Source organism: Chelon labrosus (assembly GCF_963514085.1).
Source record: "Chelon labrosus genome assembly, chromosome: 14".
Taxonomy (NCBI): domain Eukaryota; kingdom Metazoa; phylum Chordata; class Actinopteri; order Mugiliformes; family Mugilidae; genus Chelon; species Chelon labrosus.
In genome coordinates, this window is record NC_140347.1 from 26,027,286 (window position 1) to 26,050,150 (window position 22,865).

A 22,865-nucleotide genomic window follows, 5' to 3' on the forward strand; every position below is an offset into this window, starting at 1 on the left:
TACCTGATAAGAAGGTAGTGTACAATTCTAGAGACCATCTTGTCTGTGCGTGTTTGTGTCCAGTCCAACCAGTCTCTCACAGAGCATGATCTACTGGCCATGTGCTGGGACATGATGGTAAAACACTCACACACTGTGAGGAGTGGATTAGCCACAGAGGTCAATGAGATTGTTCTGCTCCTCCCCACCACTGATCCCCCTGTCAGTCCATCTTCTTTCCTCCCACTACTCTGACCCAACCTTTCTATCTGTCCCTTATTTATCCCTCACTTTCGTGCCTCTTTCTGCTTCACGGTATCCTTCATATGGCCTTGTTCTTATGGCCCGTGACTTCCCACGGAATGAAAGCATGATTTGTTGATGTGGTAAGTAACACAGGACAGCAGAGTTGATGAGGACGAAGGCTACTTACAAGATCTGAAAAACACCTCAATGAAAATGACAGTAAATTCATTTCAATAAATATTTAAACTGTCTAACATATCATGTCTTTTGTGCACTTGGGAGTTTTTCCGCTGTGGCTTACATTTTGTAACTTCAAATGGTCTGAAAATGCACCGTCTAGCGTCACTACAGCTTCAATCTCGGGTAATTAGGTGTGAGTGAAACTCGTACTTACTGCAGCTCATCTCTGTCCCTGCAAGCCGCCCACCCCATCTGCTGAGCTCAGATTAAATGAATGTCTACGCAGTTCTGAACAGAAATGCTAAGTCAATCAGCAGTTCATGTATTATATCACATACATTTTGGCCCCCTATCCAGATCGCACCTCTTAATATTTGCCCATCTCACATGTTCATATCCACTCCAGTTTTGCATCGTCGACCACAACAATCAAACTGACCACAAGACTATTTTTTGCATCTGTTACACTTAGAACAAACTGCATGAATGAAGTCTATGTGACACAATTTAACTTCAAATTTAGAGACTATAGTGGACATATTTTGAAACAAAAAGGAGCCAAAATTCAATGTTAACCTAGTGACAATACGTTTTAATATTATTCTCTGACACTAGTGTGACTGAAGGCATTTCTTTTCTCCCTGCGACTGTGTGGGTACTTCGCCTGCTCCCTGCGTGATTATAAATCGGCCGTAGTTGTGCATGTGAGCGTGAATGGTTGGTTGTCTCTTCGTGTTAGCCTGTGATAGACTGGCAACCTGTCCAGGGTGTACACTATCTCTCGCTCAGTGACAGCTGGGATCGGCTTTAGCCCCCCCCCCCCCCCCAGGGACCCTAAAGGACAAGCGGTTACAGATAATGAATGAATGAATGAATGAATGAATGAACTAGTGTGACTGGTCAGCAATTGGTGATTTATCAACACGGAAAATCAGTTACACAGGAAGGCTAATACTTACTGTACCTTTTAATCAAGCATTAGCCATGTGCCACTACTACCATCAGCACCATGAAGCTGAACTTAAATTCAAGATCATGAAAGTTTGCAGGTTTCAAACAATCTAAAACAAAGACAGGATATATTAGATGTGAAAAGGCTTTTTTTAATTTCCACTATTCTCAACTCAAGAGGGATTAGATCCCATGAAACACTTAAACATGACATTAACAAGAAGAATTTAAGGGGAGAATGTAGATTTGTGGGAAGGTGAAGCAGAAGAGAATGGGACACACTTGTAATTCCTTCCTTATAATAAACTTCAAACGTCAAATAATGATAATAATACATCAATAGGATATTATTCCCTTTGTAGCATTAGCCAATACACAATTTTCAAAAAAAACTGGCATCACCAGAAAGAAAACATGCTGTTGAATCTTGAAACCTGCAACACAAACATTTGAATACTGAGGTCAGTAAAATGCTGAAACGATGCTGAGGATTTATGTCCACAGTCTAAGTTTAAGCAGATGTTATGCACAATTTATTACGGCTTTGACCTTTTTCTCAGAAAGAGACCACATTCCCAATAAGCTGTTTTCATCGCTAGTAAAAATAATACATCCACCAATAAACTCGTTTATATAACTCATTTTTTTCCCACTGGTGACAGACTTGTTCGACACTGTAAACACAGTCTTGCACTTTCAGTCCGTCAGAGACTTACTGGAAAAAGTTGGTGTTGTGATATTGGTGCATCTCCAAAAGCTTCCCCTCAGAAATGTGGTCTTTTTTTGGGCATGCCTCTCTACCACAGCCATAAACTGCTAGCTAGTTGGTTGTGTGTGTGTCGCAAACTGCAGTAAAAACCCCAACTGGGACACACAATTCAAATAGTGTTCACATATCCCCAAAAAATGCTCCTAAAACCTGACCTAAACTGACATGTCTCACATGCCAAATTCAGAAAATGTCACATTTCCTATAATTCAGAGTATTCGAATGAAATACGTTGTTTACAAGACAGGTATCAAATTCAGAATATTGTCATATTCAGAATAAAAATGGAAGATGAGTGTGTGTGCGTGTGTGTGAGTGAGTGACCACCCTGGGCAGAACAGTCTGAGCATCTGCTCCAACTTAATCCAATTTAAGTCGAATTCAATTCTGTGCAAATGGCACAGACTCATGGGATATGTAGCTGCATGACAAGCGTTTGGTCTTGATAAATGATGAGGTTCTTTAAATATAGCATCCACTACAGAAGTAGTATTCTAACCCACAATAGATACAGGACTTCTACACTCTTCACTATACAACCTCAAAGTTATATCCCAGGGCCTTTAAAATGAAACTATACACAACGCACATATTATAGGAAATAAAAAAGTTTATCAGTGTATAATGATCGTAAGGGAAGGGGACAAAATGGTCCACCGTTCAGAGCTTATTTTAAATTAATGGTCTTCCCTGACAGAGAGAGCGAGAGAGAAGCAGATATTAAAGCGGACAGATTCAGGAAAAATAGTCTCACACCTTGTTTCTGCAGATTTACAGTGAGGACATTCAGGTCTCAGAACATCTTTGAGTACAAGTCTTTCTCTTTGTCCAAGCTGTCCTTGTAGCATCTGGAAAATAAAAATGAGAAACATACATGGAAATCATCAGACTAAGCACTTCTGAAAATAAAATATCAAGTATGCTGCACAATGACGTGGGAAGGCACATATTTTAAAGCTAAACTAAAGGCAGTGACATATTAAGTTAACAATTAAGCGTCAGTGACCCTAGTTTTTGTGGTTTGTCCTGCACCGTTGCCAGTAGTTGAACCCCTGTTCAATCAAATTCAGCGTGTTGAATTGGCATCAGAAACAGCAGATGAGAGAGATCACTCTGATTGGCAGATAGGCTTAAAGAATCAGTGTATTGGAATAAAAATTTAGGCGACAATAAAAAGTAAAAAGGACTCATGTAATCTAAACATTCAAATACACTTATATTTTAATAACAACATGATCATCTACAATGTATAAGGTGTAGAACGACCAATCAGCATGATTCAAGAGAGGCCAGCTCTGTAAGAGTGTTTTTTTTCTTCCTAGAGCCCTAAGGTACTACAAAGTGTTGGCTGTAGTCTTTACGGTGTGTTTAAATGAAACTTTTTGGCCCAGACTTAGGTGATTCGAGGTGACGTCGCAGTTGGCGTTTGTAAGTTCAATTTCGTGCGTCCGTATCTTAATGTAAACCTGAGGCCATGGGCACAGAAACAAAAACTTATTGAATCATCTTACATTGCCGCTCTCTTCAGAAGATTATTGATGTCAATGTCAAAGGGCTTCCTTGCTTGAGCACTTAGGAGGCAACCCTGGGCGCTCTCATATTCATGCAGCTCCATATAAGCCTAAGAGAGACAGAATCACTTTACATAAAACAGACTATATTCATCAAAATGCATCTTGAGCTGCTCCAGAGTTCATTGAATTGTCGCTCAAATGGAGATAGATCAATGCATGGAACTTGACAAATGATGAAGGCCATGGATATATTTTTACATCAACGTCTGCCTGTGCACATCATCCCTTCTTTTGTAATTAAACAATAAATATCTTCAGACTGAGGAATTTTATCTGGCGGGCTGAAAAACAAACAAACAAAAGCCCCGTCTGACCTTTCCACAGCGGAAAAGAGCCTTTGTGTTGGCAGAGTCTATCTCCAAGGCTTTTTTGGCATATTTCAGGGCACTGCGAGGGCTGTCCAGATGCAGCTTAGTGAGAGAGAGGTTCAGATAGAGAGGAAGCAGAGCTGTCTTGATTGTCTCTGTCTCTGAATCACCCTGTGCGTCCCTGTTTCTCAGCAGCAATATTGCCTGTTGGCGAAGCAGAGAATCCACAACAACATACACTTTCACCAGACACGGCACCACACGAGAAATGCAATGAAAGCAATCATAAAAGCAATGAGTTCCTTAAAAACCTCTATGATATCCATGGGTTTACCTGTTTGTAATGATCGTTGGCATTGTAGTAACGGTGCCGGTTGAAGCAACGGTTGCCAAAGCTGCGTAGTGTGCTGACAACTTCAAGAAGTGTGGACAGAGGAAGATTGTTCTGCCCATCCTGAAGACAAAAAATGTAGTCACGCCAAGAAAATCCAACAAATTTATAACTTATCAATTATATCATGAAAATTGGATTACAAAAAAAATATTTTATAACGAGCAGTGGGATATTTGAAGAGTTAAAAAAGCAAGGAGAACCTACTTTTCTGTAACCATTTAAAGGAAAAGGCATCCATGGATACATCATGTCTGAATTCGTAGCATAGCATTAGGTTGGTTTTGCTACTGTGGGAAAACCTATGTCATAATTTCAGGATTCTTAGTCCTGACAGCAGCAGCCTCCCTACCGAACTCATGGCAATAAAGTCATCCACTTGTCTTGAGTCGAGGTAGTCGAGGATATGGACCTCAAACAGGACCACGGCAGAAGCGGGGATAAATGGAGGGCAGCCGAGATCTCCGTAAGCGTACTGGGGCTGGAAGAGAAAGCGAGAGAACTCTCCTTTCTTCATGGTCAACAGGCCCAACTCCAGCCCAGCCAGCGTCACATCTGTTTGAACAACCACATTAAAAACTGATCATTCAATCAACAAGAACACATCAGTTGCATGCACTGAACCAAGAATTTCTTACCTCTCCCGAGCTTCATCATCGGGGGATACTTCAAGCGAGTGGTGGTTTCGAAAGGCTGGTCTGAATATTCCAGGAAACCAGAGTAATGCACTGAGGAAAACGAGACATGCTGAACAAAACGATACGACTGATTGTGACTGATGAGAGGTTTTAGAAATACATTTTACCTACTTATCACTGAAGCCTCTGGGGGCACAGGTGGCCCTTCTCCAGGTTGGACCACCTCTTTCAGGATGCCTCCATCCCCCAAGATGTCATACATCTGCCGGCGTAGCTGCTCAAAAGGACTCTACCGAGACGAGGAATTAAATGATGCCTCACTAGTTTCACTCATCAACTCAATCTGTGAATTAAAGCACCTCAGGTCCCAGTGTTTGTCTAGAGTTATCCTTGTCTCATTCTCAAAACACACACCTACTACACCAATCAGCCGTAACAATATGACCACTTCACAATTATTTATCAAGTGAATAACACTGATTATCTCAATATCATGGCACCTGTCAGATGGTTAATAGAAAGCAAGTGAACACATATTCCTTTGAGTTGATGTGTTTGAAGGCGTAAAAATAAACAGGAGGAAGGGTATGAGTGATTTGGAAAAGGGCCAGACTGTGATGGCCAGACGACTGGGTCCTGTTACTGAGTGGACAAAATCTTCCTGCTCCTCTTGTGGGGTGTTTCTGATCTGGTGGTGGTGACCGGTACCTATAAAAAGGTGACGCTTCCGGCCATGTTCTACTGAGAGACTTGGATCCTGTCATGCATGTGGATCTTGCTTTGACAAGTATCACCTACTGGGACATTGTTGCACACCATGTGCACCAGTTCATGGAAACGACATTCCTTGATGGCAGTAGCTTCTTTCAGCAGGAGAATTTCTATGCACTGGGGCTTATACTGAAGAGATCACAAAACTGCTCCAATATAAAGTTTGTAGAAACTGCAGTAAAAAAAACAATTGGCTAGTAGCTTTAAGTATTAACCTCCTCAGATTGACTTGGTACGCTTTGTAAGGCATTCGTTTAACGATCTTTATATGTTTGTATGTGAGTGACTTCAACTTCACGATGATATATGAAGACGTGACTGAACTGACAAGCTAAGCCAACGTGGATATCTACCTGTAAATAGCATGTGAACAGCTAGCTAGCTAGCTAAGCTAAGCGAGCCGCGCTGACATGTTGACCTACCATAGTTCTGGGCGCCGGTTCGTTCCCTGACATGGTTGGTGGTGTAAGTTACAGCCACGTTTCTCTGAGTGGTTTTCAACAGTTGCGTTAAAATAAAAGTCAGTTTCCAACTTTATTTTGGAACGCAGGATTCTAATACCTGAGTCAGGTGACCTACATAAAAAGCCGGACCTCTAAGGTCCACTTCACTGACTACCAGTAAAAGTAGCGCTCCCCCAAATAATCCCACGAATTTGTTGGAAATGACTTAGTCACTTCTTGATCTAAAACGTGTTGTTTGTGCCAGTTTATTGACCACACAACCGGAGAATAAACACATCGCCACAGACACACTGGACACACAAGACATAAACACACCAAACGATCCTTGAGCATCAAATATTTAATGAAAATTCCCAACAGATTTGAACTAATACACAGAGGCAACACTACAATGATTACATGCGGTGTAGACGTGAGCATTAGCTAGCATCCAAGCATAGAAACAGCAGCATCCACACTTATTTTAAGAATGAAATGAAAACAAAACAAAACAAAAAAAAAAACGTGGATTTGTTGCTAACAACCCAACTGTATGACCAGAATTTTTCTTGCTCTCTGTATAGATTTGTTTTTATCAGTGTACCATATGCCGATGCTGTCATGTGACTTATTCTAAAGTCATATTAACTGACCTAAGCTGACTATGGCAGAAATATCAGTAAGTAAAATTCTAGTATGTATTTTCCAACTTTCAGCTTACAGTATGAAGTGTATAAAGAAACAATACAAAATGTTTAAACTGTACAGAATATATGTTTTAAAAAACATGTTGTTAAATAGACAAGTTTGGGGCATTTGTACAAGGTGGGATCTGACTATTAACAAAAAAAAATAAATATCATAAATGACCAATATTAACTTGACTCTAGGAGTGAAGTGTAAAATGAACCCACTGGCATGCATCCGGACCAGAGATTAACCAATAAACCGGTTAAAAGCTTTCCTCGTGTTCATTAGAAGTTCTGTAGTTCAGCTGGATACACAAAGTTGCTCCGGAAGAGTTTGTATGCCAGGAGCTGTCCTCCAAATATCATCATCACCAGGCCCAAACCTGCAGAGAGAGGATCATCTGAATCTGGAGGCGTGTAGGAAAAGAGCTACAGTAAATCTGGGAACAGGAAGAAGTAATATCTGTTGGTCACAGAGGGATTAAATGTGTTCTGCAAATGGGACTGGAGACAGATAACAATATGATACAAGTGTAGCCAGAAAGATGAGCAAGAAGAAAGTCCCAAGTCTTACCCAGAGCTATCCACCAGTGCTCAGCTGAAGGGAAATCTGACATCACTGCAGAAATACATTAAGATAATGTGTTTAAAATGAGACCAAACGTTTAACTTAAATAAAAAAAAATATAGAGTTATACATATAAACCTTATGTGGGTTTAAATGGATAGTGCCAGTGTTTGTTTATACATCCCTGAACTACAGCCACTATATCCAGTTACATAACCAGGCCTCCAATCCTATCAACTGTTCCGCTCTATTGATCCACTTGTGTGTGTTTACCTGCTACAGTCATTGCGACGTGCAGCAGTGTGACAGTTATGGCGTAATCCCAGACCCACTCCTCCACGATCCAGGCGAACACCAGCCCTCCCAAAACATAGGTGACTTCTGTGGAGATAACTCCGACTGGATGTAGGACGAGAGAAAATGACACACATGAAACTGCACTTAGAGTATTATCAGCACGCCTGTAACTGGGTGATGTGATTGGCTGAAAGGTGTCTCTGTCTTTCTGGTTATGTGCAGGTATCTAGTCCTGAGAAATCAACTGCAACAAATTGTTACGTTATTACTTCATCTCATTAGTTGATTATTTTAAAATCAGCTGATTTAGGTTAGTTGTAGATGTGGTGTTGTTCATTGCTGCCACTCACCCAGGTATTTGGGGTTCTGCCATGACGGTTGTGTTGTGTAGTCGAACGGAGCCAACAAGCTGTTGATCTCATGAACCCTGGAGACACAAGAAAAAAAAGTGTGAAATTAAAAAAAAAAAAATCAATCAAGTTTGCAAAACAGATTAAGCTTTAGTTCTTAGCTATTCAGTTTGGCGTGAATCTGCATATGTGTTATCCCAGCATGTGTCAGTGTGTACCTGAGCAGTCCAATGCAGAGACTGACCACCATGTAGTAGAGAGAGTAGAAGCTCACCATGCACATCAGCAGATTCTGCAGAACAACCTAAGGAGGAAAGAACACTAAACTGTTAAACTAACAAAGTCATGCCGTTTATTGAATTATTTTAGTTAAAGTTTCCTTGAAATTTTCTTATGAGGAAGGAGAAGGAACAAACTGTTGCTTATGTACAATTTCAGATAGTGACTTGAGTAACACTGGATTTTATTATATAGCTCTATATACTGCGTCTCACTGCCACTGATATTTGATTTTTCCTTCATTTGATTGCTGTAAAAAGCTAAAATGACCACCCACAGCGGACTAAAACACTAAAATCAATACCATATATGAGGGCCATTAATCGGATGAGTGAATGCAAGTGTTTGCTTCAGATAAACAAGGTGATAACGGAGAAACCAGGACAGTAAGTATGAAGTGAAAACAAACCTTTATGGCAGTGATTTTAATCTGACAACTCATTAGGAGATATTTCCTGGAAAAGACATCATCATTATTTGATGTCTTGTGTGCGTCCCAAAGCTAACAGAGCATCTCTGCTCGTATCCTTCGTGTTCTCCTTCACTTCATGACCCAGAAAAAAAAACAACTCTCCTGAAAGCAGACCGTCAGTGCATGCTTGCTTTCACAGATGACTGACTGCAGTCTTTACAAGAAATGAGTTACAAGACACCTGACTGGAAGCTTTTTTTTTCCTTCCACAGCTGTCATTTTAGCTTGTCAAACACTGGTGTAACTAATTACATTAATAATTGGCTCCATTCCACTTAGGTGTTCCAGTGCCAAGGCCTTTCAAGCTGTCTCACACCTTAATGGAATGGGGTCATCGTCAATCTTGTTAGTTATGCCTGAGCTTTTCCTCCTGCGTCAAATATCTGCTATGATACCCACTGCAGGTAAAATTAATAACTTACACGACACGGCCTCTTAAAATGAACTGGTAATTCTTATTTTGTGGGTAGCATGATTTATAAAGACTATCCTAGCTGCAGCCAATGACTGTTGGCTTATAAATTTGTTGATTGATTAATGCTAAGCCCACTGTGATGTCTTTAATTAGTTATTATTAACAATCCAAAACTTACAACATAACAGCACCATAATAACATGATAACATTAGCTCCATGTTTAATGTTAATTAGCAAATATTAGCATGCTAATAAGCTAAAGTAAGTTGGCAAATAGTTGACAATCATTTAAGCACAGAAAATAGCATTACATTTACATTACAGGATATCTACTGAGGTGAATTAACTTGTTTCTAGTTTAAGCTTAATACATTTTTGCTTATGTGCAATTTTAAAATGTATAGTCGTGACAACTGAGCCTGACTCTATGTTGAATTTTGCGTTTAACGCTTTGTGGAATCTATTAGGCATTAGGGTGTCAGTAGGTCAGGAAAGTAGTTGACCTCATGCTAATACCTGCATAGGCAGCTAAAGACCTTGGCTAACTCCCTGGCAGCAGAGCAACTTGCTCTGGTTTGGCGCTAGGTTATAATGCTAACAAGTTAAACTAGAATGGTGAACGTGATAAACATTATAGTAGCTAAACAGAGGAATGTGTGCGCTGTTGTTAGCATGCTGACGTTAGCAGTTAGCTGAGAATACAGCACTTCACAAAGAACTTGAATGATCTTGGTGGCCTGTAACAACATAAGCATGAAATTCATGTTACATTTTTATCTACTGAATTAACTGCAACTCTTAACAGTAATTTTTTGCTTACATTTTTTGAGATTATGAGATGCATAGTAATGACAACTAAAAATAAATGAATAAAAATAGGCATTGGGAATAAACCCGTATCTGGAGACTGATATGTTGAATTGAGTCTTATATTTAATGTTGTTGCCACTTCAACAGGGAGCCATGTTAAATCTATTAGCCATGAGGTTGTCAGTGTGTCGCGAAAGTAGTTGAGCTCATGCTAATACCTCCAGAGACAGGTGAACACCTTGGCTATTTCCCTGGTTTGTTTGTCATCTCTAAACCAGACTGGCTGAGCTTCAAAAACCTGTCCTAAAAAACAGCTTTAAGGCTTTAAATGTTCCCCTCCAACCACGTGTTGAACCACACATATGGATGTTTCCCCATATCTGGCTATTATTGATGAATGACATACTAAAGACAGTAACAACTGCACTAAGACAATAAAGACATTACAGAATGAACTAACTCAACTAAGTGCAATTAAGGTCAACAATTCAAATGAGTCAACAAATCTAAATGAAATGAGAATGTTTAAATGAATAATTATTATTCCAACACAGTCTATTACAACTGCAGTGGCTATATTACTAATATAACTTATGTGTAGGAAACATCTCTACCCAACCACTATCAATTATGGAGACTATCAGTTATTTTCTGTCCTTACGATTTCTGTCTTAACGGCAGTTGGAATAAGAATGTATTTCATAGACAGACATTTGTATTTGAACATCAATTAGTCTTCTTCATTTTTCACAAACCCATTTCTGGGCCCAGATTTTCTGCTACACTACAGGTCTATTCTAGCAAACTACACAAATCCAACAGAGTGTTCTTACCCAGGTCTCACTGGGTGTAGACTTGAGCGAGAAGGGTCCATGGCGTTTTATGAGTGTGACTCCACAGCAACGACAGCAGCAGTCCAACAACATGAATGGTTGCCGGTCTAAATGAGAGAATGCAGTCTACATGGGTAGATTTGAGTGTGCAAGAGCGTGTTGGAGGGAGGCGAGGAGGGCTGGATTAGAAGAAATGGGATTACTACTAAGTAGTCTGAGTAAATCCCAAAAGGGATAAAGGCGAACATGCTGTAGTATGGATGCGCACACATGCACATACTCCAGAAGAAGGAAGTAGGTTTTGAGGCTTATTACTTCAGGAAGTGCTACAGAGAGCAGATTTATGTTTGGATTGGTAATGGGGACACATACGGTGTACCATTTTTTAATTTTTATTTTTACTTTCTCTCTTAATTTTCACCTTTCTTTTTTGCATCACATTTTATTGACCATACAACTCACAATTTATTGAAAAAGATATATAATTGCCAGGTTGTTAATTAATATAACTGTTATTTTCCAACCTAAGATGAAGACATTTTCCCCAATAAAATAAACTGAACACTAACAACTTTGTTAATAGTTAAATATGGCCTTTACATATAGTCAGAATTATTTATTTATTTATTTTTTAATTTGTGAAACATCCTTGAAGCCCAGTTTTTGAAAAACATGCAGATAGACACGATTACAGTCTTGTCAGGCAGTTCGTAGTTTGACCACTAGGCGGCAGCATAGCCTCGGAGAGAGTTTAATCCACCAACAAAGAGCCAGGACAAAAGATAGTAGGAGCCACATGCACATGACTGGCAGCAACAGATAAGATACTGTCCATTTATATGTATATATTTCTGATATGTGTGTGTGTGTGTGTGTCACAAACGATTTCACTTCATCCTTATTTTTAACTTAGAGATAGCGCATGAAAATAGAACGGAGAGGGGGAATCTGGAGCTGAGAAGGACAGCTGCCCTCTGCGGATCCTCCATCATCTGTTCATAAAAATAAAGAGATGAACAAGAAGGAAATTAGGTGGCGTGAGTGACAGACAGAGGCAAGACAGCAGTGTCGCATCCCTGTCCTCGACAGAAATAGCTTAAGAAACTCTGAATTCAAGCCTTCAGCGTCACAACCTGCGTATGTCTGTGTGAGTGTTAAAGCAAATGCACGTGCAGCCTCTGTGGGGTGTGTGGGGGTTTACTTGGCTGCCACGGTAACCTGCATCATTGTAACCATGGTGATGGAGAGAAGAAGAGTGTGGGGGGGTAGGCATCGTAACCATTCATCCCCCCCCTTGTGTGTCTGTATTCTGGTACATTTTATTACTCTCACAGGAATCTAATCACACTACTCTCTGCTATTATGGCTCCATGTGATTGGTTGATGATGACACAAAAATAGGAAACTGCATGTAACAACTGCCTTTTACCTTGATGGTGTTTCCATTATCCTGACTCGCAGTAGGTAAGATGCACAGGCAAAATTAAGCTTGCACACACTCAACAGATGGGAGTAAAGGACTTGTTTAACATTTTGGAAAACGTACCCGATACATTTTCTAGCAGTCTTGATTTTGTTACCCCTTAAAGAATCAGACTAGCTCTCAGCTAATTTTCAGTAGGAAAGCGATTAAGAGTATTTACCAAAATGTTTTACTATATCTTTACGCAGACGGCTTTTTCTCAGTTGCAGGTACTATAATAATAATAATAATAATACATTTGATTTATAAGCGCCTTTCAAGACTCCCAAGGACACTGTACAAAAACAAAAGGACACAAAACAAGACAGAGAAAAAAAAAAAAAAAGATACTCTGCATCTAAGTGTACTCTACCCTGTGTGTGTGAGGGATAAAAGCATCAGTACGGCGAAATAAATTTTGTCCTTCGTAAGTCCTTAATGCCAGGCAAGAGAATTACGTTTTAAAAACACATTACTATCAAGGTGACCCTAAATCCTCATTTGAGCCCAACACAGCTAGGTCTGAGCAGCTAAAAAGAACAATAAAACCTTTTGAAGCCTAAAGGGATTTTAGAAGCATTTCAAGGCGCTTGTGAATTATTAAGCCCAATTTAATACTAAAACAAAATTTCAAATATCAAACAAGGTTTTTTTTTTTTCTTCAAGGAGCGCAGTGAAAATAAAACAAACTGCACTTCTGGTTGGCTGCTCTTTTTAAAAATCCAGCCATAGCAAATGAAACCGCTGCGGCACATTTCGATATCAGTTGTTACCAGTTCCAGACCTGATATGACATAAGAATAGAAAACAGGACTGATAGAGACAACTGCTGTATCCAGAGGGAGTGTTTACACCACACGAGTGAGTTTAAACAACCTGTGCCCCAGCCAATGAGGTGAACGCGCCGTATCGCAGCTGTCGTCCTGATCTGTTTTTAAAGTTCTTTGAAAATCATTTCAAAACGCAGTGAGGGGGAGAGGCACTCACGAGAACACCGGGGCTCATTGACCTACATGTCAACATGGCGCGTAGTAGGAGCGCAGAGGCTGTAATCACCATTCAGTGAGTGTGTGCGTTTTTGACGTCACACAAACACTGTGTGATACATCATCATTTGTTCAAGAGAAACAGGCAGCAGCAGCAGTAACTAGGGGGAAAGAGAGGGACTGCATTACAATTAAGAGAACGAAAGTCAGAGAGAAGGAACGCATGATTGTTCTCGTGAAAATGATCATTAGTTGCAGCTCTGTGCCATTTGTCTGCATGTCCCTTCCTCGTCGAGCCAGTTGTCCAATCACTGGGCATAAAGTGACCCTCACAAATCTCCCACCACTCCTGCTGCATCCCAGTCTCGCTGCCAACCAATGAGATATTGTAATTCCAAATGATAACACCTAAACCAAGGCGATTCTCTGCTCCTGTTTCGCCTCTGCCTCTCTCCCTGCCTCTTCCTGTCCCCCGTCTCCCACATTTTCTCTCCACCCCCACTCTCCAAATCTCCTCTCAATTACGCTCTCCCGTTAATTATTCAGCTTGCAGACTCCCGTCCACAGCTGCTTGCAATAAGTATAACAAGAAAAGTCAACACATTTTGGAAATCCCATAATCCTTTGTGGGCTTGTAAACAAGTAATGCAACGGTAAACAATGTAAGGCTTTGTTTTTCCTCTGACTTTTCTCCCGCTCTCTCTCCACGTCTTCCTCCTGGTGCGTCTCCCGCTGCCCCTCTACACTGTGTTTTCATTTCAATCCTTTATGGAATGTAAATACGGCAACCGACTGACCACTGCACCGGAGATATGGCTCGGGTCTCAACTGGCCGCCGGTGGTGTCTGAGCTTTAGAGCGGGCTAGTTTGTGTGTGCAAATGAGGGGCTTTATCTTAAAGGCTCCAGATGTCGAGAGCAAATCGGAAAAAGCTGCAAACATTAAGGACTCCAGTGGGTTATATTTACCATGAGGCCTGGGCACATGTGCGTGTGGTGGGAGAATGGTGTTAAAATTAGAGCTGAGGTTAGACATGTCACGGTCACATTTGAGGTCGAGGACGGCACCTACAGGCCAAAAGAATGTCCTAATGATTGTGTCCAAGCGTGCGTTCCTTGTGTGTGTGTATGCTGAGCTGCCCTCCGGGGTGTTTCGTTTCTCACCAACTTAATCTCAGCCATCTGAACAAATAATGGGCTCTCTGTCTCCCCCGCTCTCTCTCCCTCTCTCTCTCCCTCTCTCACAGCTTATTGTTCAAAATATCTGCCCAAATGTCTGCCTTACATTCTCTTCACCTCGCCCCAGCTGGTGTATTTTCATTGAATCACTTCCACCATGTAAACACAGGAAATGACACGCATGCCAACATCTGCAACGTTTTTGCCCCTTACTTTCTGCGTGGAGAAACAGAGAAGCTGAAGGAGAACAGGACGCTAACCTCTGGACATCTGCAGTCAGCATGAAGGTATCACACGTGGCAATATTAGTCTGACATAAAACAGCCTCCCCACTACCTCACTTTTATATAATACAGTCTTCACAATGCTGCTGCTCCTTGCCCCCACAGAGACACATGTTAACTTTACAAGCTGGTCCATTTGTGTCTTGCTGTGCATCACTGAAACTTCTCCTTCTGAATTTCCTCAAAGCTCTCATAATCTGCGCCCTGCACATGGAAGAAAACCATGGCACAGAGCCTTGATTCCCCCATAAATACGCACACACTCCGAACGCACACACAATTACATGCTTCCCAGCGCCGCGCATACAAATCATACCCTCCATCTCTCTCTCTCTCTCTCTCTCTTTCTCTCTCTCTCCCTCTCTCTTTCTCACTCACACACACCTCGGTGAAAGCCTCTCACATTCCCACAAGCGTACGACGAGCGCTTTGGAAAGAATTGGATGGATCTCCCCGGCTCAGAGGAATAAAACGCTCCGGTTTTTAATGCTCAGCGATTTCCTTGAAAAGCAACAGCTTGCTTCTCAGATTTCTCAAACCATTTTTGAAACGTGAAATCAAGTTTTTGGACGCGAACGGGAGTTTTACGCATAACACAGAGCCAGCCAGGAGGGACGTCAACTGCTTTGTGGTCTTTTGCCGCGATAAAACAAAGGATTATTTCTCAGCTGGGGAATTACAACCGGATCGTTGATGAATCTGAATACGCAGAATGTGTTAAAGGGTTTTCCTTCAGTCGTATTTTGCGAGTCTCACCGCCCTCATTGTGTTGAGCGCGCATACTCACCATATGGAGAAAAACGTGTTCCGCGCTGTATAAAGTCATCAACAGACACTTTGAAACCGCAGTTTAATCCAAACTAAGTGCCATAATAATTACCCCTACCCCCTTAAACAGCTTGGATGTTAGTAAAGACTGCTGCTGTTTCCAAACACTCGCATGGGAGCTGAACTGTCTCCTGTCATCTTGAATTTCTCGGGAATGGCATTTCCCTGGCATTAGCGCTCAAAGTGGAAGATGGCTCTTTACTTTCCCCCGGGTTGCAGCCGAATCCATCTGCGTGCCTGATGGCACAGTGACAGTGAAAACTCGGCTTTTGTAAAGGTAAGCATGCCGAGCTGCGTTTGACCTCTCCAACGTCCCCTGAAACGATCCAGCTCTACAATCGAACTTTTTATTTGCATCCATATTTAACGGCGCTGGGTTTAATTTTTAAAGAGTAAGGGAGTTTAACATCAGCCACAAGCTGCCGACAGACTCATCAGTGGGGGATTTATTTGTCATCTTTATGCTGTCATTTTATTGGACAGGATAAGGATGAGCGTTGCTGTGTTTTATTGATTGGATTATCTTGGAGGGAATCCTACAATCCATTTATTTGGGTGAGATGGTCACTTCTTTATGCCAGCCTGTTACCTCTTATCATTATAAGTGGCTACTTGTTTGTCAAAGGTGGGTCGAAGGTCATTACTAAAGGGTATGTGGTTCTTTTTAGAGAATAGATTCTTTTGTTCTGCAGTTACATTAGTTAATGTAAGGTAGTGAGAAATTCTTAATATTTATCTGCAATTTCTACCCCAATGAATCTATGATTATGTAAATATTTTCATTTTCAAAGGTCAAAGGTCAGGGCACAACAACACACTGTAGCAACACACATAGGTGTAGTGTAGGCTTCTTGTTTGTATTTCATACTGGACCGTGATTGGCTCCCACTTGTGATGTCACAAAATGATGTCATACATACATATATACCATGCATTCACATATTCCTCTGATTCTGTCATTTCCTGAGTCCCAGTTTTGGTGTTTTCCTGTGCTTTTAAGCCAGAATGTGGAAACAACACAGATGCCACTATACAAACAAGAGCATGAGCATTTAAAAAACACATCAGAGTAAGAGTATCCGGTATTTGCGTGGCTACAGAGAGTAAAGGAAACATTTTGGAAGAGCCATGACATCAACTGATTCCTAACATATGCACCTTATTCACATCAACATATTTTCTACCAGATGTGTTGTTCAGTGTTTGTGTGAGATGGACATGCATCTTCCAAGTGGTAAAACTATAACATTTGCCAAGTGTTGTCTACATCCATCATGTTTCTGTGTATATGACGTCAACAAGAAGACAAGTATGGGAATTTTCCCAGTCAGGAACTCATTTTCACAATTATTCCAACATCACATTATCTTGATTTTAGAGTTAGGGAGAACACAGAGAAACTTGATGAAGGTGAAACAGCTTTCTACGTAGACACTGCACACATGACTCTTTACACAGCAAAGGTCAAACGTCCAATTAAAGGAACATAAGCCAAGGACAGGCACTTAAACAACAGATGCTCTGTCACTGGGTTTATTGTATAGTGTGATGCTGATCCAAGAGTAGCTCTCACCTTGAGAGCTGTTTGTACAACTAGAGTAACTCACGGAGCCAAATGGCTCATGCTAATTCATCTTCAGCTGCCAAATATTTTTATTGAGAAGTGGATGTGTGTTTAATTTGAGTATCATTAGGAAGTCAGGCAACATGTTGGCTAATCCTCCTTCACGGATATCACAGTAACCGGATAATCCTGTTTAAATACCACTCTGGTCGGTTAACAACTCCTTCACGATATCACTCCAAAGACCCCAAAGAGAAGAAGACAAGCGCTCTTTGGAACAAAGTACAGTTTAAGGTTTTATCTAATTTTGGGGGAAACTGTGATCAAATTAAATAAGAACAACATATCTAAATTTAATTACTGCTCTAAGTTTGGGAAGGGGGTCTCCATAATCTCTACGTGGTTCCCACAAAAGTCCCAGGAGTCCAGTTTGGACAGCTCTAGTGTGGGGGTTGTTGGGTAGGGATAGCTCGTTCCTCAGGATGAGTGTGGGTGACTGACTGACAACCAGAACTGTGAGGAAGACAAAATGAGTCATTTTACTGGAATCAACAGGGGGGCTCACTCCTGTACACACACACAAACGCACACGCCTGGCATGAGCATCCAATGATTTAATTCCTTCCAAACTTAATTCAATTGAGTAGGGCTTAATTTATCACAGGAGGAAATGACAGTGATTCAGTGTGAAGGATGCGAGACATTTTATTTATTTATTTATTTTTTAAAAAGCAGTATGCATCATCAAAATAATGAGGAGAAAAAAAAACAAGATGGTGAGGAGGGTGCATGATTTGACACTCGAGTGCTTGCATCAGAAAATGTGCTGCTGAAAGGTCAGCGGGAAAACACAAAGTGACATATTCTCCAGACAGATGAGTCACCCCTGACCATGAGTGTGTAGGAGTTAACCATGCAAACACACACTCGCTATCTGCTTTCCCTTTGCTTGCTCTTTTTTGGTCCTCTGATACTATCTGTTCCCCTGAGAAGAAGAAGAATCCCTATTTGTTAGACCGGATGAAACAAACAAAATCTAAAAACTGTATTGAAAATATAATAATGCTGGACACTGTGAACCAACACTGGAAGATGTGAAGACGTACAAGGTTAAATTAGGAAAGCCTCTGCTTCTGAAAGTCACTTCTGGCTGATTAGACTTGTGTGTTTACAGGCCGACAGCTTTCTCACTCTCCAGTACACTCCATTGCGTTTGTTAGAGTGGGAAACTGACACCTTAATCATTTCTAATGGTGACTTCATGTAACTGCCAGCCAGGTTTGTCCACTTTCAGACTAGTACATAGTGTTCACATTTACATCCAAGTTGTATTTACATCTTTTCTCAAACCTACACTATATCTAATATAGAACTTACCATGATATGGAAATGCCAGAAAAAACAACATTAACATTAACATTAACATTATGACACAATTTCTGTTTGTTCCACTTTTGGTTTTGTCTTTTAAAATTATTGCCAGCTATGTTAATCTCTACCCTGTATTAAGAGACTCTTTTCATTAGAAGAAAGACTACCTTTGTTTTTTTCTCATTACCATTCATTTGTCAATAACAGAGAGTCGCTCCCTTCCTTTATTTAACCTCCTTTGTCTTAATCTGTCTAGGATAAAAGCTTTTGTAGACTGTTGATTTAAAATATTTCAATAAGAAAGCAGTACCACGGCAGAAGTCACCGTCTGAGTCCACAGGTGTCAGGGTTTACGTTCCTGTCACTGCTCTTGTTAAAGTGCCTGGATGTAGAGGCTCTGGTGGATGTAGCGTGAGCCTTTCAGAGTGTACTGGCAGAAGGAAGCAGCTAGTGATGCCCTGTGCAATGGGATGTGACCCATAGCAAGCTGAAGGGAAAATAAATATCCTGCAGTAAATAGAGCAGGTCTGGAGGAATGAAACAGCAGCAGATATAGCGACTGTGGGGTGAGTCTCTGCAGCTGATTCCGACCTCTGATCTTTATAGAAAAGCCACCAGAGAATTCGACCTCAGGAACAAACACGGTGAATTAGTGAAGCGTCTGTCCGTGAGAAACTGATCAGTTCCATCTGCAGGGCATGTCACCAGTAATTCATGTCATAGCTTCATGTCATATGTCATCCCATCTCTTCCGGCTTCTCTGTCTCTGCCTGGTCAAACAAACATCTTCTTTGACAGATCACACTAATAACTGTCGCACTATGATATAGTCCATACTAGTCTATGGGATACTCTACTGTAACGCATTGCACCACACTATGTTGTGTAATAACAATAATACTGTATAGTGTATATTTTTGTTCAGTGTACTATACAGCACTGTGCTATACTGCGTACTGTACTCAACATGACGTACTATATTATATCGTACTGCACTGGACTAGATCCTTTACGATACGAGATGATACTATGTCCTGTGGTGTCTGGCTAGTGGGGGCCTTTGGTTCCTATGGGTTGAGTGGATCATCCCACAGATACTTGATCAGTTTGGGATCTAGTGAATTTGGAGGCCAGGTCAACACCTTGTGCTGTTCTTCATGTTTTTTTAGTTTTTTAGTTTTTCAGTTTCCCAGCAGAACATTGCGTTGCCACAAGATGGTCAATGTTGTTTTCTTCTCCTGTCAGTGTTCATAATGTTATGCCTGATCAGTGTATTATTGGGGGTACCTCACAGCAAAAAGGTCTTTATGTGAGTATAAATGGTTTGTCTCTTTGTGTTAGGCCTTTGATGGACTAGTGACAAATGTACTGTACTTTACTACAAAAGACTTCATACAGTACTGTAATTTACTATATTATACTATACTGCAATGTACTTCATTGCACTATACTATAATAAACAATACACTGATGAGCCAAAACATTATGACAAGTCTACTGTTTTGTTACAACAGTGCATGTCTAAGTCTGGGAAACACTTATTAGGTAAAAAGTCAGTGTACTGGATGCAGGAGGAATAGGAAGTAATAAAGATGAGTTCCATATTAAGATGGCTGGCCATTGCTAAAAATGCTCCTATTCAGCACTGGAGAGTGTCTACTGACAGCAGATAGTGTTATTTCAGCTGAACCACTTAAAGAGATTCATATTCTGGAGATTTTACTTGACTTGTAGGAAAATAATGTGAAACACTAAATTGATTCTTATAAATGTACAGTCAGTGAATTCAGTATTTTCTACCTGAAGTGCTTCAGTCTAGACTGGGCAATGAAAAGTTGGACTTCATCTTCATTTCATGTCTTTAACTTATTGCAAGCTAATGTCTATCTAGCCATGTGGGAGAGCTGAGCCTTAACTGCCTTTTACTACTCCAAACTCTGGTCATAAATACAAATTTAGCCACAATACTCCCAGAAGAAAAGCAAAACACACTTGAGAGACTGAAAGAGTGTTGAATTGAGGGTAGCCTGTTTACGTCTGCTGAGAACTGGATTTCCAGCTTCATGATATTATGGCAGGTGACCTTAACTTTGGCAGCGGGGGGCTTATCTGTCTGTCTCTCCATTTAAATCCAGTTCAGGTAGAAAAAAATGCCACTGATATTGTTTTTGCTGGCCTCAGTTAACCTCACTAGAGCAGTTAGTGACAGAAACAAAAACAAATGGCCCACTGTAACTATATTAAGACTCGCTGTATTGAATGCCAATTTTTCTCTCCACAGCAAGCTCCATTTTTATCTTCTTGCTCATTCCACTCTTCCAGATCTCTCTTCTTGTGTCTTTACTTCTTACTCCATCTGTGTCCATACCGGTTGCCTTTATCTGTGACATGTACAGCATACAGTTCCCTGAATGAGTCATTTGAGACAAACTTCTTTTAGGATGCTTCCAGCCTCTGGCGTTTGTAACAGGTATATCAAATCACCTTCTATATTCTCTTTCTCCCTGTCTCTGGCTGTCTCCCTCTGGTCTCACATCTTTTCTCTGCTCCCTACATCTTCCATTTTACTCTGTCTATCTCACATACCTCATTCTCTTTCCTCTTACAATTCTTCTCTGAAGTGTTGGAATTAGAGGCAGCATAGTTGTAAAGCTACAGTGAAAACTGCACAAACAAGATGTTGTTAACACACTGGAAGCAAAAAAAAAAACACCCCTGGTGTTCCCCTTTCACCGTCTCCTCTCATGTCACTTGCCTCTATCCTCCCCCCACCGCTTCTACTTCAGCTGCCTTCCCCATACCCTTCCTCGCTCCCACTCTCAATCACACCTTTTTGTAAAGAGATGGAGAGTTGGATTGTAATCCTTCCAAACCATACGTGCTTTGTTTTTGCTCTACAATGCCAAATAAAAATATACAATTTAAGTTATACACGGGAATTGTCCTTTTGCTGATAGGATACAGTGTTAATACACCTGTCATTCCTGTGCACACAGCTGGTAGTAGTTGCTATGGAAACGTGTCACCGAGCAGCAGCACATTGCTATAGGGACATTATATCACATGACGGCTCCTACAGATTAGGAAACTTGGAGCTATATTGCCTCAAAAGGCATCTTTTTGCTCAAAGACGCAACACGTGCAGAGGAATCATCTCTCTTTCTCTCTGCTCATGATGTAGACATGATGTATTGGAAACAAATGTGTACCCAGATGCATAAATGGCTCCAGTAACAGACTGTTGCTCATGTTGAGTTTAATAAAATTGCTTTAATAGTTCTCTTGCCTTAGTCTGATTATGGTCAGATAAACAGCAACAGCGATTTAGTCATTAGTGAGGTGATCACACGAGGACTAATTTGTTATTCATTAAACAATTTAGAAAACTGACGCACAGCACTGGAAAATGGAGCGCTGGATTTTGCGTTGCCTCTAAGTTTTAGTGGTAATATTAACAGTCAGTATGTTTTTGTATTATAATTTGGTAATCACACACAGACAAACAATATTGCAATTGCATGTCTCTTTCTAAATACTAGAACATATGTGCTACATGCAAAAAAAAAAGAAGAGAGACTTAACATACAGCATGACCACCAGATGAACTGATTGTTATATGCTGAGCTCAGTTACTGAATATTAACTCGTCATTTCATTTGGTCATTGCTCGCTCTCCATAGCATAAAGGAGCCTGAGTGGTTCCTCATTAGGCTGCCGGTGTGTTTCTCTCTCTCTGCTCCACTTGTTTCTTATTCCAGCCCTGTTAAATCTACGGATGGCTTGTTTTCCTTCCATCACTGACAGGGCAAGCATTTTGCTCTTGTTTAACGCAAGGCCTCTCCATCTTCTTTCCATCACCCCCACTTTGTCTCAGTTTTTGCCATGTTTTTTTCCGCAACCTTTCAATATGCAGTCATGACTCAGTGTTGAACCTCAGTAGGTGATGCAGGTAAGTGCCTCTACAATCCCCCTCCCTTCTTTTCTGCTCAAACATTCCTGTTGTCATATACCCTCTAATTTTTTTGGTACTCATGTGTTCTTTCCTCAGTCGCTTACTTGTTCCACCATTCGTCGCTTTCTCCTGTTTCACTAAACGAAGGAAATCTCTCCCATCGCTCTTGAAACATTGTGTGGGTTCCTGTTTGACGCACACTAAGGAGCGAAAAGGAGAGACAGAGTGAGAGGGAGCACAGAAAACCCGAGAAAAGTGTCTGGCTGCGTTTGTCCTT

General features: G+C 40.8%; 2 protein-coding genes across 2 annotated transcripts; both read right to left on the reverse strand.

Moving 5' to 3' along the window:
• Nucleotides 1-1,392: 1,392 nt before the first annotated feature.
• fkbp6 (FKBP prolyl isomerase 6) lies at nt 1,393-6,373 on the reverse strand. The gene is made up of 8 exons (XM_084560907.1): nt 5,208-6,373; nt 5,037-5,126; nt 4,751-4,953; nt 4,342-4,461; nt 4,014-4,211; nt 3,637-3,746; nt 2,882-2,973; nt 1,393-1,790 (listed from the first exon to the last, which is right to left on the reverse strand). Exons 1-7 carry the CDS (start codon nt 5,296-5,298, stop codon nt 2,919-2,921), a joined length of 867 nt encoding a protein of 288 aa, XP_084417033.1. The 5' UTR covers nt 5,299-6,373; the 3' UTR covers nt 1,393-1,790; nt 2,882-2,918.
• An 851-nt stretch (nt 6,374-7,224) lies between these two features.
• Nucleotides 7,225-11,105, reverse strand: tmem244 (transmembrane protein 244; the record flags this gene model as incomplete). The annotated part of the gene is made up of 6 exons (XM_084560012.1): nt 10,965-11,105; nt 8,373-8,458; nt 8,155-8,231; nt 7,781-7,906; nt 7,514-7,558; nt 7,225-7,322 (listed from the first exon to the last, which is right to left on the reverse strand). The coding sequence occupies exons 1-6, from the start codon at nt 11,055-11,057 to the stop codon at nt 7,225-7,227; spliced, it is 525 nt and encodes a 174-aa protein (XP_084416138.1). The 5' UTR covers nt 11,058-11,105.
• Nucleotides 11,106-22,865: the final 11,760 nt, after the last annotated feature.

Coding starts and splice junctions, on each gene's coding strand:
- fkbp6 (XM_084560907.1), bottom strand. CDS start 5,298: ATGTATGACATCTTGGGGGATGGAGGCATCCTGAAAGAGGTGGTCCAA. Junction 3,747..4,013: donor CTCTTTTCCGCTGTGGAAAG/GTCAGACGGGGC, acceptor TGTCTCTCTTAG/GCTTATATGGAGCTGCATGA. Junction 2,974..3,636: donor CTTCTGAAGAGAGCGGCAAT/GTAAGATGATTC, acceptor TTTATTTTCCAG/ATGCTACAAGGACAGCTTGG.